Source organism: Plectropomus leopardus, chromosome 5 (genome assembly GCF_008729295.1).
Source record: "Plectropomus leopardus isolate mb chromosome 5, YSFRI_Pleo_2.0, whole genome shotgun sequence".
Classification (NCBI taxonomy): Eukaryota; Metazoa; Chordata; class Actinopteri; order Perciformes; family Serranidae; genus Plectropomus; species Plectropomus leopardus.
Window position 1 is genome coordinate 24,437,225 of NC_056467.1, and position 14,847 is coordinate 24,452,071.

The 14,847-nt window shown below is 38.5% G+C and overlaps 1 protein-coding gene across 1 annotated transcript; it reads left to right on the plus strand.

Moving 5' to 3' along the window:
* The first annotated feature begins 954 nt into the window (after nt 1-954).
* Nucleotides 955-14,638, plus strand: apbb1 (amyloid beta (A4) precursor protein-binding, family B, member 1 (Fe65)). The gene is made up of 14 exons (XM_042486368.1): nt 955-1,078; nt 2,374-3,032; nt 4,410-4,615; nt 4,701-4,760; nt 4,924-5,003; nt 5,110-5,176; nt 5,617-5,763; nt 6,011-6,138; nt 9,021-9,135; nt 9,250-9,334; nt 9,439-9,519; nt 9,685-9,800; nt 10,783-10,959; nt 11,560-14,638. The coding sequence occupies exons 2-14, from the start codon at nt 2,396-2,398 to the stop codon at nt 11,713-11,715; spliced, it is 2,055 nt and encodes a 684-aa protein (XP_042342302.1). The 5' UTR covers nt 955-1,078; nt 2,374-2,395; the 3' UTR covers nt 11,716-14,638.
* Nucleotides 14,639-14,847: the final 209 nt, after the last annotated feature.

Here is a 14,847-nt window from a genome sequence, read left to right on the forward strand (position 1 = left end):
TATTTGGTATTTAAGTAATTTACTGTAAGTTTTTTGAAGAAAATTTATCAAAATTACATTATTTATCATGGCCAGAAGCTGAAAAAAAAAACAAATCATGATTGGATTTTTATAATTATGACGGTCCTTTAACTCATTACATGGGCAAAAGCTTCCATTAGAAAAAAATCTAAAATCTCAAAATAATATGGTGATATTTTATCAAAACCATCCTATTCTACAGCTCATTTCAAATTTGGCCAAAAATAAACTGTTTGCATTAACCAACCATCATGGTGAAAAATCAAGGCTTTTTTTCAACGCTGGGATTTAGTTTTCAACTTTTAACTTTCAAATATCAAATAGTATGTGTTTAAATTTTGAAAATTAATTTATGGTGGAGGGAGGATCATGCATGCTCCCCAAGTAACTCAAGGAAAAATACTTGTCACTTCAGAAAGGTCAAAAAGAAAGTCACAGCCTACCCAGTGCCGTCCTCTAACAAATAATGAACTAAGTCCCTTAGTTCATTTCCTCTAACAAATACAGAACAATCTGTTAGTTGACTTATATTTGTATTGGTGTGTTTCTGTAGTGTAGCCTAACTAGTAATTTAAGATGCCAAAAAAATATAGTGAAGTACAAAGTACAATATTTTCTCCTAAAATGAAGTGATCGTATAAAGTACCATTAAATGGAAATAATTTTTCAAAGTAGGCTCAAAATTGTACTTAAGTGCAGTACTTGAGTAAATGTACTTTCCACCACTGCATGACATTTTAGATACTGCTGTTGGCAAAGAGGCCATGACTTGTGCTTATAGACGACATTATATGCTGCACCGGATCAGTATGTCCAAAAAGAGTCTGAAAAAGTCAGTTTTACTAAACTGAAGTGCCCTCCTGCTCTGTGCCAGAGAGGCAGCAATGAGCCCTGTCCGTGACGTTCATCTGTGACGCAGGTTCGCCCTCCATCACCCGTCGAGCCCACTGACAGAAAACACCACCTAGAAACCAAGCGAGCCCTCACGATTCATGGAAATATGTAGTTAGCTCGCACGGTTCAGCATATTTCGACAACAGGGGGATTGGTGGAGCTGGTAAGTGAAAATTATGAACATAAGCTTTGTAAATCACTGCCATCGTGCGACGCTTTGATTTTCCTGTTCGGGGACGTTAGCTAGCTAGCCGAGGAGCTAACATTAGCCTAGCCAAGCTGACGGTGATGATGGCGGATGATCCCGTTATTTCCAGCTGCGGCGATGGCATCCGATTAATATCGGTGTATTTCAGTACGCAGTCTGCTTTTAGAACTTGGTATTCGTCAGACGTCAGCTCACTAAATCTAAAATGCTGCTTAGAGTTTCCGACTGTTTGTATATTTAGCTAAATACCTAAAGAGAAAAAGGTCGTGTTGGCAAATGGAAGGTGACGCTGCTGAAGTACGTTTCATATTCGTTGGAAAATTAAACAGTGAAAGTTACAGAAGTGATTGCCAACCCGGAATAGACGAACAAGAAACTAACTTCATTCGTAACATTGAAATAACACCAGATAGATGTTTTCAGCTAATGGAACAACCATATATTAGCTGTAGGACATGATGAACTTTTTTATATATATATTTGTAGCCAGCAGCCACAGTACATTTTATCAAGTTCTGATTTGAATCTCTCTGAATTTCGCCATTTGTGATCGCTAGCCTTCTAGCTATCATGCTAACGGTACATTTAATACGCTAAAATTTACAGAACAAGTCTGGAAATAAATACTACAAAGAGGGATTAGCTGTAATGCTGGAAATGATGCTACAACACAGTCAGATTTTTTTTTTATATGAATATTAAAAAAAAGATGGCAGAGGCAGCAATATATTGGAAAACCATATGAGAAATTAGATTTTTTTTAAACAAAATGGTAACAAAAACAAAAAAGGAGGAACAATCTGGAAATAAAATAAGAAGCAAAAAAGAGCAAGTTAAGAGATATTAAAAGAGCAAGGACCTGAATATACATGTTTATAGTTTTTGGATTTACTATTCAATTTTTCCATACTTTTAGTGACTTGAGGTAGTCAACAAAGTTCTTTATAAATGTGGTAAAAGAGGGAGTACATTCTTTCCAGTTACACATATGAATATGATATTTACCCACAATAACCACAAGATTAACAGCGTCTGAAATGTGTGCCTCCAGGTTGTCCATAAAATTAATCATATCTGAGTAACTAAATGATGGTTTATTATCAATTTCTAATGTCAGCCACTTGTAGATATCAGACCAAAACAATTTTACAAATGGACAATAAAAAAGTAAATGTTCAATGGTTTTGCCCTCTGAGCAACAAATGTCAATGGTGACGCTAATGACCTTTCATCTTCTCTTCCTCCATCAGTGCTAATACATGGAAAGTTACCATGGGTGGCCATGATGATGAAGATTTGCCATATGTTGTGAACAAACAAAAACAAGATGAAGAGCTAAAGAATAAACTGAATGACAGCAGCCACTGGTGTGACCAGGAGTCTACTGGCAACAATGCCAAGTGGGTCAAAGAAGGCCAGAACCAGCTGCGGAAAGTAGCCGAGAACCAGCAGGACCAGGACCACAACTGCAATATCAGCCAGAATGGGAACAAAGATGACTTCCCTCACCAGAACACCACTCAGGAAGAACAACAGGGAAACGAGGAGCAGACCAAGTCTCCTAAAATAGCAATGACCCCTGGTCTTAGTCAGGAGGAGTCCAAGAACATCTTAAATGAGCCGCTACTCATCGACACTCTGGAGTCCACAGAGGAGAAAGGTAAAGAGAGAGAAGAAGATGATAAAGAGAAGGAAAAGACATCAGAGGAGGATGAGCAGACAGCAGGTGAGACCAGAGGAGAGAGAGCGACAGAAGGAAAGAGTAATGTGGAGTCTCAGAGGGAGGGCAGTGTTGTGGGGAGAAATACCTGCCTCCTGTTCTCCAACCTGAATGGGACACCAAATGATGAAGAGTCCAGCTGGCCTGCTCAGGACAACACAACTGACAGCTCTCCAAATGGCAACAGAGGTAAATAGACGTACATAGAGTCGATGTTAAGACCACACATTTATGCTGTATTACAACATTAGACATGCCTAAAAGAGCAGTTTGGTGCCACAGATTGCACAGACAACAACATGAATAGAGAGGACATGGTGAAAACCTCAGCATATGCTACAAAATTATACTTTGAGTAGATGATTTGCAATTAGATTAAAGGGCAACAAGTATCTTTCAGCCCCTCTATTTAGCATTTATAAGCAGTATGTCAATATTAACACACTATAATGAAGTTGTACACAGATAAGTGCTTAATATTGTTTGTTATTTATACTTTGTCAACAATCATAACTCCTCTTGTGGTGACACACTCATAATTGGAGGCTAGAGTTGTCCCCATACTGGAATGTGTAACTTCGATATCTCATTGACTAGAAAAATGTTGATATTTGACAATATTTTTGATACCAGGGAAAATTGAAATTGAAGGCATACAATTTAAAATTTGTGTTAAAAGATAAAAAAAAAGCAAGTCTGAAGGCAGTAACTTTGTTAATAGCAGAGAACAGAGGAATGACTGTTATAAACAATAGTAAGAGAGAGTGACAAAGAGCAGCTGGTACTGCTGTATCACAACAGCAAAAAATAAGTAATGAAAGACTTTAAATGTTCAGAATTGATATTTCTGACAACATTCGTGGAGGCTGGTGTATAAACAGACAATGAATAACAGTATAGTAAAACACTTGTAATTGCTGTAATTGCTGTGATTGCTGACAAAACTACATTACGAAAATAATTCCTAAAATATCCTTATATTTGCTTGTAACCTCATTACAGTGTGTTCATCATTTATGAAATGTTTGTATGGTGCCCATAAGTGCTAAAAAGGGGGACCTGACGTAAAGTGTTACAGACAAAAGCTGACATGTTTGAAAGTTTTCCTTTATTCTGCAACAAATCTGATCTTTGTCTTTATTTGTACCCACTTGGTGTGAAAGGGTTGAGTGCAATAATTTGATAATTGTTTTTATGTGTTTTGGGTTTTTTTGTTGTTTTTTTTTTAAATCTATGCAATATTTTTTTGGTGAGTCACGTCTAACCTTTTCGTTGGTGATGCCAGTGCAGCCTCATTTTATTACGTATTCAATGATAATACAGTTATGTACAGTCATATATATAGTCGGGTTTAGTAAATCTAAGTGCATAGTAATAATCTATCCAGTAGTCCTTACAGTTTTCAATAATATCCACTCCATGCCACAACAATTAGGTGAAGCAGCTTTACAAATCTAACACTAGATGCTTTGAAAAAGCAGAAGTTTAAAGTTTAGCTCCTGTTAATGTCTATTGAAAAAACATGTCCCTTTCCCATGTTTATCCTTTCCTCCTCTCATCTCTCAGAGTCCTTTTGGGATTCCAGTGCCTTTGAGACCGACACAGACCTGCCCTCGGGCTGGATGAGGGTGCGGGATACATCGGGCACTTACTACTGGCACATCCCCACAGGCACCACCCAGTGGGAGCCGCCGTCACCCCTGGGTAAAGTGGGCGACTCCATGATGTCTTCAACTATGTCTCTGGAGACTACGCCGTGTGAGGAGACTGAGGTGAGGTCAAACACACATGTTGCTTGTACAGAGGGAATGGCATGTGAGTCTGTAGACACTAATGTACTCTGTTAAAATTTTCCAGGAATCTTGGGCTCACCTTTCCAGCACAGACGAAGCAGTCGGTGAAGGGGAACTGTGGAATGTAAGTCGTGGTGTACTCAAAATACATAAAAGATAGGTTTGTTCATATTTTCACATTTTGGAAATGACAAGTAGTTTTGGACTGGAGTATCTGTGGCGCTAACATCATTGAATGTGAGAATATTTCAGTTGCTGACTGTTTTTCTTCTCATCTGTGTCTCCAGGAGGAGGCTGAAGTTGCATCTGATCAAAGTCTGAAGGAGTTTGAAGGAGCAACTCTACGCTATGCATCCATCAACCTGAAGTATGCACTGTTTGCTTTTTAACTAATAGTGTTAATACACACACACATTTTTTTATTCTCTTTCAGATGCATATCCTCATCTCTTTCTCTGTCTTTCTCATTGTAGTTACAATTGCTCCCAGTCTGAGGAAGAAGAAAAGCTCGCTCCGCTCTGCACAGATTTAGAAACTAAGGTAAATCAGTGTTTAACGTTGGGATTTCTCCATTATGTTGAGAGGAAATTAATGTCTCAAAACCAGATTAAGTACGAAGATTGATCCTGAGACAAAAGACTCGCATCAGAACTTTTCCTTGGGCACTGCTCTGAAGCTGAAAACTGCTCAGAAACATTGGCCGAATGCAGAGGGTGATATATTTCCACAGGGATTGTTAAGTATTACTTTATTTATTGGTTCTTTGCAATCACAAACTTAACAAAAAAAACCCCAAAAACACACATTTTTATCCAAGCAAGCATTTATGCAGTTATGGAGTAACTGACACAACTAAGTGAGCAATTATGCAGCATGAACTCAAAGTGCATCCAACACACGACTCAGTTCCACCTTTGTTCTTCATTCTTCCTTTGCTTTCCTTTTTTTTGTGCTAATGTGCTGCTTGCTTGCTTTTCTAGTGTTTTGCAGTGCGTTCCCTGGGCTGGGTAGAGATGTCAGAGGAGGACATGGTACCTGGCAAGAGCAGTGTTGCTGTCAACAACTGCATCAGGCAGCTTTCTTATCACAAACACAACCTTCATGACACTGCTGGTATCTGGGGAGAGGTGAGGAGATTTCATAGAGTCACAAATGATGAAGATGACCTGTAATGTCCACTTAAATGTAGATAGAAAAGTTTCCATGGCTAAAATCATATTGGAATTGAAGTGAAATGCCTCAAATCGAGAAAGTTGAAATGCAATCTGATACATGTAAAGATATTTTAACTTAGAGTCAGTCCACAAATTCCTCTTGTTGTTGAAATGTTTTCAAGCCAGGCTGCTCATACTAAGAGTGTGTGTGTTATGACAGGGTAAGGACATGCTGATGGTGCTGGAGAATGACACCATGAACTTGATCGACCCTCTGGGCCAGACTCTGCTTCATGCTCAGCCCATTGGCAGCATCCGTGTGTGGGGTGTTGGCCGAGACAACGGCAGGTCAGTATCCAAAGCATTCGACCGCAAACATTACTTTTTTTAAATCTAGCTTCTTAAATGTGGTTATACAAACCATTCTTCAAAAGAGCCAATTTGATGACTGACCAGAAGTATTTAATCTATGATTGTTTATGTTCTTTTTTGAATAAGCGTATAGTAGGAGTGGACAGTATAAACAGTAGAAAGTACACCGGTTTGAGTTTGCACTGCAGTATGGATTTTAACTATACCTTCTGACTGGTAGAGCAACACGATAACAATTTTGCACAATAAATGTTCTGAAAATTCTGTACTTTTGCTGGCAGATAAATCTGTTTTATTGATTAATTCAAATTTGTGGTTCAGGATGATTTTTAAAAATGCAAATCTCAATTTTTTTTTTCCCACCACTGTGTGTTCCCAAAAGAGCCTGGTATCGCTACTGCTATTTTCTACAACTGACGAAAGGAAGGCCTAATAAAGGCAAACAACACAGATGGCTAATCACACAGTTGATTGATAGATCCATCAAAACAGACTGAGAGCAGCGCAGTGACAGACCTCTCATCCAGCTGCTCTCGTTGTTATCAGGGGCGGACTTAGTGATTTGGGGGTCTGATGGCCCAGCCCAACTGCCTTGCTTTGATTTCACCCATTCTCTAACTTGCAGTGATGGTGGGCTGTTGGCAGCTGTAGAAGAAGTTCTGCTGTTAAACCCTCAGTGTAACTAATATAGACGAGTGCGGGTGATGTAGAAACACTAAAAGCTGTTACTGATACAGTAACTCTGCATATCGCTATATATAGATATATAGATATATAGATATATAGATATAGATATAATGTATGATATAAACGAATTCATATAGATATGTTCTGTGAAATAACTGCAGCCTTCAGTGCAAATTTAAACAACTCCCCCACTCCCTGAGACTACATAGTAAACTTTTAAAAACACGTTTGCAGCTTGCACTTAAACCACAAAATGGAAATTCAGTTTCCTTTATTAACATTTTTATTTATTTTATTTATTTTTATTTAACATTTTTAGGCCATATCACCCAGCCCTTCTCTGTACTATGTGAAATATGTCCTAGTAATACAGGAGTACAGTAATAGCTGCCATACCAGTGTTTTACCCCTTTAGAAACATTTATGTAGAAATTTTAAGATAAATTAATATATCGTGATTTATACCGTTATCGTCTATGCTTCAGAATTATACCATGATAAAAAAATGTTTTTTAGAATGCCCAAACTGCCAGCCTACCATATAGGCTATTTTAATTTGACATAGAGGAAAAACATTTTTGTTGTAGTTTACATCTTAAATTTGTGTAAAGGTGCTTTGTGAAAATATGTCTTTAGTGGCTTCTCTTAAACTGGAAAAAAAATCCAACTTTTGTTTACAATTAACTGGATTGTCAGGATCTCACTCTTAATAATAATAATCATACTCATAATACCTTCTAATAAATTGATTTTCAGCCTATATTTGGGTTTCCATAACAGATTTACACAAAACTTAAGCTGTATTTTCAAAATGTGGATAAAACACAAAGATGAGATGGCTGCATTTCCACTGAGTGATGGCTGTGTGAATTTCTCCTCTCATGATAAGAAGCATGGCGATGGATGTTTAAAACATTAGCAGGTTTTTTTGTGTTGCAGCCACCGCACTAACCGTCATCGTTTCCAATCGAAGGTGATGTAGGCATATTATGCAAGCGATGATGAAAAAAACGCAATATCTCAACTTTTGAGTTGAGTTGAGTACTGCGATGCAGTAACACCTCTTGTAGCTGCTGTTGCATCCTGCCTGAGGGAGCCAGTTCCTACCAATAAGAGCATAGTCATAGCATCATGTGACTTATAAAAGCGATCTTATAAAAGTGATTTTTTCAAATCACCTGGAACACCACCTCAAGCGAGCATAAAAGCTAAAATTTTCTCTAATTTGACTTGTTTTCATTAGGCGTTTTTATATTTGCAATTTCAGTTTGCGTTATTTGAGGGTTAATGGAAACCTGCCTAATGTTTGTTAAGGTTAGACTGTGCAGGATTGTTGGTTGCTGTGTGTTACCTATTAGCCAGACAAGCCAGCCAACCCCAGTGCACTATCATTTAGCATTGCCTTGCCAAATTTGCGTGATTTTTGGGGCTTCGTCATTTGGATGCCTGCTGCTTACATGCTGGCACCAGATCACTACCTTTTTTCTAAAAGCCCTGACTTCACCTAAATGCTGTGGGAGTAGTTGGCCATGAACGTCTCAAACACATAAAACAAGAAATAGTAAAGCACTGTTAGAGTCTCTGCAGAAAAATACACCAATACACACTTTACTGATTCATTCGTTTTTTAGAGAAGTCCTGCATAGTGTATCTTTAAATGTCCTTCCTGACTTGTGACAAAGAAGACAGATTTTCTCACTTCCTTTAATGTTCTGCCATTATCCTGTTGTCTTTAGTGATTGATTCCCATTTAAAGTAAGGTACTGCCTCCTGCAGCGATGACTCATCCATGATTCAGAGGCTTGGTATTCCTAAAGAAATCTGCCATGACAGACACATAGTGCTGCTGCATCGACTCGTTTTATTTGCACGCTGCTGTCCTCTGCTGGATTACTGAGAGCATTGCACACTGTTTCTGCCTGCTGCCCGTCACACTGTATTCTAACAACCCTGTTTTCTCTCTCATGCTGCATTTTCCATCATGAACAGGGAAAGGTACACATTACCGATTACTATCGTTTTAAGTCTGTTATATATAATTGTTGTTTTGTGCTGTTGTGTGTGTTTTATGTGATCACAAGCATATATTTGTCCAAATTGGCTCACGCGTTTATGCTTTGTTAATGATTTAATATGCGAATTTGACCTTTTCTATTTGATTTCACCTGCAGGGATTTTGCTTACGTGGCTCGAGACAACCTGACTCAGGTCCTGAAGTGTCATGTTTTCCGCTGTGACTCACCTGCCAAGAACATAGCTACAAGCCTGCATGAGATGTGTTCAAAGGTCAGCCACAATTGGATTTATTATTTTGTTTCATTTTATGAATTCATCTAGGTTCATAATAACTCGTGCATTTCTGACACAAAATTCACGTTCTTGCCTTTAACTTGACTCTAGATAATGATGGAGAGAAAGGCGACCAAGCCAGGAGTGAGCAGGCTCAACTCTGACCCGAGTAACCCAGTGGTCATCCCTATTGAAGGTGAAGCTAAGAACTCTCAGGGCCTCTCACACTTTGAATATTCTCATAATTCAAAGTGAGGAAACAGATCATTTTTTAATTCTTCCTCCTTTCTTAATCAACAGAGTTTCCTGCTCCGAAAAATGAACTCTTCCAGCGCTTCCATGTTTATTACCTTGGTTGTGAGGCTGTGTCCAAGCCAGTTGGTAAGATTACACTCTCACATATATGACTTATGCAATTACTTAAGCTGCTTGTGCCATGAGATTTTAGCTATACATTTTGTGTCTTGATCACAGTTCTGATTTTCTGTGATTAATTTAATGTATTGTATAATGTGCCCTGTTTGTTTCTCCTTTGTATTTTCTCAGGTATGGATATAATCAATGATGCGCTCGAGGCAGCAGTTAATAGCAAAGATAAAAACGACTGGACTCCTGTCTCTGTGAATATCGCACCAGCCACCCTCACAATACTTTCAAAACAGGTAACAGACAACAAACCAAACGAGAATGACGTAAACTACAGGAGGGAGATTCAGTTATTTCACGTCAGGGGCTGACGTTTCGTCATGATGTGGCTTTCACAGGGATGTCAGTGTAATATATTTATGCATTACTTTCAGCATGCACTTTTAATATGACCTGCTCTTCATATGACCCTAAAGCTTTAACACTCCAAAATGAGAGTGGTCATGAAGTGCTGCATCAGTGAGTCTGAAACTTGGAAATGAGTTAGCATTTTTTGGGCTTCTGGTTTCCACGTCTTGAAGTCAGATGGTGTTTTTAATAGGTTTTTGGTTAAATGCCAGAAACAAGGTCTGTGGTTAACACAAACTTGAGTAATATTCGTTTTTTTAATACAACAAAAAAAAAAAACGTCAGTAATTCCCAACTCTTGCATTTTGAAGCCTTTGTCTTAAAAAAGGAGGTTGCCAACATGTGGCTAACTCCAGAACGTCATCACGCTGAACACAACCTAACAGCCCCGTTGTCGTGGAGACATTGAAGTCATGCCACCGTGGTGTTGTTCAGTGATAGCCTGTAGTCTTTTATTTCTTGAGATTGCAGTTATTCTTCAGAAATCCTAAAAGTGGTGTTCATTCCTAAAGATTATCTTGCTGATCAAAAATTTGCCACAGATTTTTTTCCTGCAGTAGACCAAAGACCAGTGGAAACATCCAATTGGCTTTTTGTTTAGAGATCCAGGGCGACGCTAACTGCCGTGTTGGCCTACAAAATAAAATCCTCCTGTCAACTGTGCTTTCTTTTTTTCTGTTGGGAGCTTAATATTATTTCAAGATGGAGATGGAGTTTTACAGTATTTTAATGTTTCACCACATAGTTTTGCAATTATTAAATTATTATTATTATTAATTATAATTATTAATTTTTTAAATTTTTAAAGTATACCTGAAATGTACATTTGTAACAATTTTTTTTTACTAAAAGTTCTCTTTCTAACCCCAGAGTGAGGAGGTGCTGTCAGAGTGCAGGGTGCGTTTCCTGTCTTTCATGGGTGTGGGAAGGGACGTCCACACCTTCGCTTACATCATGGCGGAGGGTCCCCAAGATTTCACCTGTCACATGTTTTGGTGCGAACCCAATGCTGCCAGTCTGAGTGAGGCTGTACAGGCCGCCTGCATGGTGAGCTGTTAACAAACACTGGACATGAGATTAAATCCACACTGATAGAAAGAGGTAGAAATGACATAAAGGTTCAAATGATTTAAAAAAATATTCTTACAAAGCTTTAATTCTGTCAAGACTTTTGATTTCATAGTGACCCAAAGTTGAATGCTAATTTGGCAGAAATGTGAATCACTCAGGCTTTCCACAGTCATGGAAAACCTGGAAAAGTCATGCAATTTCTCAATCACATTTTCCAGGCCTGGAAAGGTTATGGAATTAGCAAAGATAATCGAAACTTTTAGAAAACTCGTTGAATTTTGTAGTAAGTAATGAAATTGTTACGGCAATATTTTTTTTGATGTCTGACGACAGCGTGTTATTTAACATCACATATGTTTCTTAATTTTTTTTCCCCCTTCATGTGTGCCAGCAAGCTAGCTAGTTGTGTGTGAAATGTATTACAGGTCCTTGAGAAGTCATGGAAATGTTTTGGAATTTTGTCCATGAAAAATGTGCAGGAACCTTGATCACAGTTGTTCATATGCACACGCCAGCACTTGACTGTAGTCTGAGATCTGAACTAAAACCTTTACGTTGTGTGTTTTCTTTTTATAGCTTCGTTACCAGAAATGTTTGGATGCACGTCAACCCAGCCTCGCCTCCTGCCTGCCCACTCCTCCCGCTGACTCGGTGGCTCGACGGGTCAAGAAGGGGGTGCAGAGTCTGCTGGGCAGCTTTAAGAGCTACAGGTCCGGCTCTCAATCCCCTTGAGTTGGATGAAGATGACCCACAGTCCATCAAACACAAGGTCCGTCACCACAGCCCCCTCTCAGTGTCACTCCTCCCCCTATCATTTTTCTGCCACAGTTTCGCCTTACGACCGTCTCACTTGTCTAGTCACTAGTCTAGTTTTTGGAGTAATTTGTGGGGAAAATGCGTGTGAAAAGATTTAGGACATTTATTTCCTTTTTTTTTTTAGCTGTTACTTTATACAACAATTTTAAACTCCTATCTCCAAACAGATGAACCCCTGGCATTATTTCTTTTCTTTGCTGGGATTCTTTCTGTGAGTCTTAACTATTTTTGTGTTTTAACAGAAACAATGCTACGAATGTTGGATATGGATGTAATATATATATATAATTTGGTTGCTAGATTCTCTCACAGAAATGTTCCCCTTTTCCTCCTCGGTGCAATTATCATCTCAAACCTCTTTTCTACTTTTGAACAAGGTACTGTAACACAGTTGCTTGGTGTCAAGTATCCTGATATTGATTTTCTAAAACATCACTGCACCTCTCTGTCCATCACCTTAGGTTGTATTAGAAGCACTGTAGGCGTCTCAGTAGTGGGCCAAGTGCTTATATGTCCCCGACCCCCCCCTCAAACAATGTATTTTAGTCTTCCAAAGAGCTGTATGGTCATCTGTCACGTAGTGAGCAACCACTGATTTGAGTGTAGTGTGTTTCTCATACATTCTGCATGAACATTTGCAAGTTCAGTGCTAGTGTGCAATAATCAGATGTTCCTGTATGGTGTGTGGTGATAACGATGGCTGCCTTGTGATTTATTCGTTCACTTTAATGAGAGTCTGGCTAGATCGGGTGCGAGGCTAAACGGAACAACAGAGCCATGAAAATCATTCTCTTGTGATAGTAATAAACAAAAGAAAAACAAACTCTGGGTTTTCACACAGCCGTTTACCACCAACAACTACTGAATAGTACTGTAGAAACTCACCACAAGCTGCATGTTTTGATAGCTTAGAGTGCTTAAGACCCATCAATGTATCCTGTAAATTCTTTCTCTGTGTTTCTGTACGGTAAGAGGAGGCCAGAGTCGATGTGGTGTTTCGTGTTTCATAGGCATGTCACTCTAGTTAGTGTCAGTGTTTGTCATGAGCAGTAGAGAGTTAGACTTCCTGTCAGTCCCTTCAGGCTGAAAAGACGAGAGGAGGTTAATGTTTGTATTTACAGTTTGTGTATACAGGAAACCTAGAGATGATTTCTCTCAGTGGTTTACATTTTTATTTTTTCCTTGGCCGCCATACATTTTGACATGTGTGGGCCCCGGCCGGTAATGTATTTTTTATTGTTTCCACACATGTACACAAGTAAGATGATAGTTACGTTAGCTCGCTAGATTTACTTTTTATAAAGAAAACACTAATTAGCCAAGTTGTGTTTTATCTTTATGCGTCCGTCGGTGATCAATACTCTATGTAGCACAATAGTAATAGTCATCTCTAATATTAAAGATGCAGTTTGTAAGATTTTTTTGGTAATTTTGACCTCTGCAGGGTATTTGTTTGGCCAAGTTGAGACATTGGTAGCTACTTACAAGATGATCTCAGGCAAACTGACTCCACTACGTAGAGATACAAATAAATCTACAAATAAAGGCCTGTGTCCACAAGTGTTTTTTTGCAGCATCTAGTGGCAGCATGTAGTCACCTAGAGGAAAAGTGCCACGCCCATCATCTTTTTTTATTTTTATCGCGGTCCAGCTATTGCACAGCCGCTCTGAGTACTTCTTGTTGAGAATCTCTGAACTTTGTTGTTACTGCTGCTTCTTCAGTTATGTTTCTGTCAAAACCAAGACAGAAAAGTCCATTTTTGGGAGCAGATTGGTCAGCGGACGCTGGATGCTGCTGGTTGTAGTTTTGCTTTTGTCACTGTACCGTTGTAAGCTTGCTGTTAACGTAGCGTCATGTTAGCACACGGTCGCTTTTGATGAAGCGCTCCCCAGCACCCTGCTGTCACTTTTCTGCTAAAAACACGACGTGGACACAGACCCCACAGAAACAATTTTAGAGCAAATGTATCACTAAATTAAATTATGACAAAATATAGTGAAAATGAATGTAAAGACATGCATTACAAATACAACATTGTATTTAAAAGGACAGGAAATACATCTATGAAACAGTGGTTTTTTGGGGGGGGGATTTTTTTTAAAAATATGTTCTTGATATGCTGACTTTGTGTCAATGTTCGATTCCAACTGGTGCATAATGATACATCTCTGGTCTAAAAGCCATTTTTAAATTACATTTATTTACCAGCTATCAGCATTGAATTGTTGACAACATTTCAACTTTGTTGATGTTTTGTTTTTGGAAAAATACTCATCTGATGTTATTTTTATATGTAAAATAGGTGTCCTCAAAACAGTGCTAAAATATGTTTGGTACTTGTAAAATATAAATATGTAGTCCATGTTGGAAACTTGGATTGGAAAAGATCCCATTTGAGTTCAGAGAAGCATGACTGTTTGTGAGACAAATTTCCAGCCATAAATCTCTAATGGAGTCTGACTTTATTGTGCAAACTTGTCACCCAATTTTGAAAGCAAAGCGGTGCTTTGCGATGACTGGCCTCTGTCAAACTTACATTCTCAGATTCCTGTAGATGTTTTTAACATTTTAGAAGTCATCACTAACACTAAAACTCTTACCAACTGCTTCTTTATAGTATGTGTACCACTAATGAAAATTAGACCACATATTACTGCCATGTCACTCGGAATTATTATTTTTGCTTTTTAAAAGTTTGCTGTGTCCAGTCAGTGGCAACACTAAAGCCAGATGAGTCTAAGAACATTAGCAGATTAATTTATTTCTGTTCATGTAAATTAGGTGTATAAAATGTATGTATATAAAAGTCACTGCACAATAAATGTGAACATATCATAACTGATTGTCCTGTGGTGTTTTCATATCAGTTTTTTGCGGTTGTGTGAAGCCGATTGCGTCTGAGGAGATTGGTCTCTCAAGCTCTTGGTGCTGTAGCCTGGAGATGTCTCCTTTGGTTTCCTGTTGTGGACATTTTTTCATTTTCTATTAATGGCTTTATCTGACATTCCCAGCTTTTCCATTAAAATGTAAAAGAAGCCACACGCACA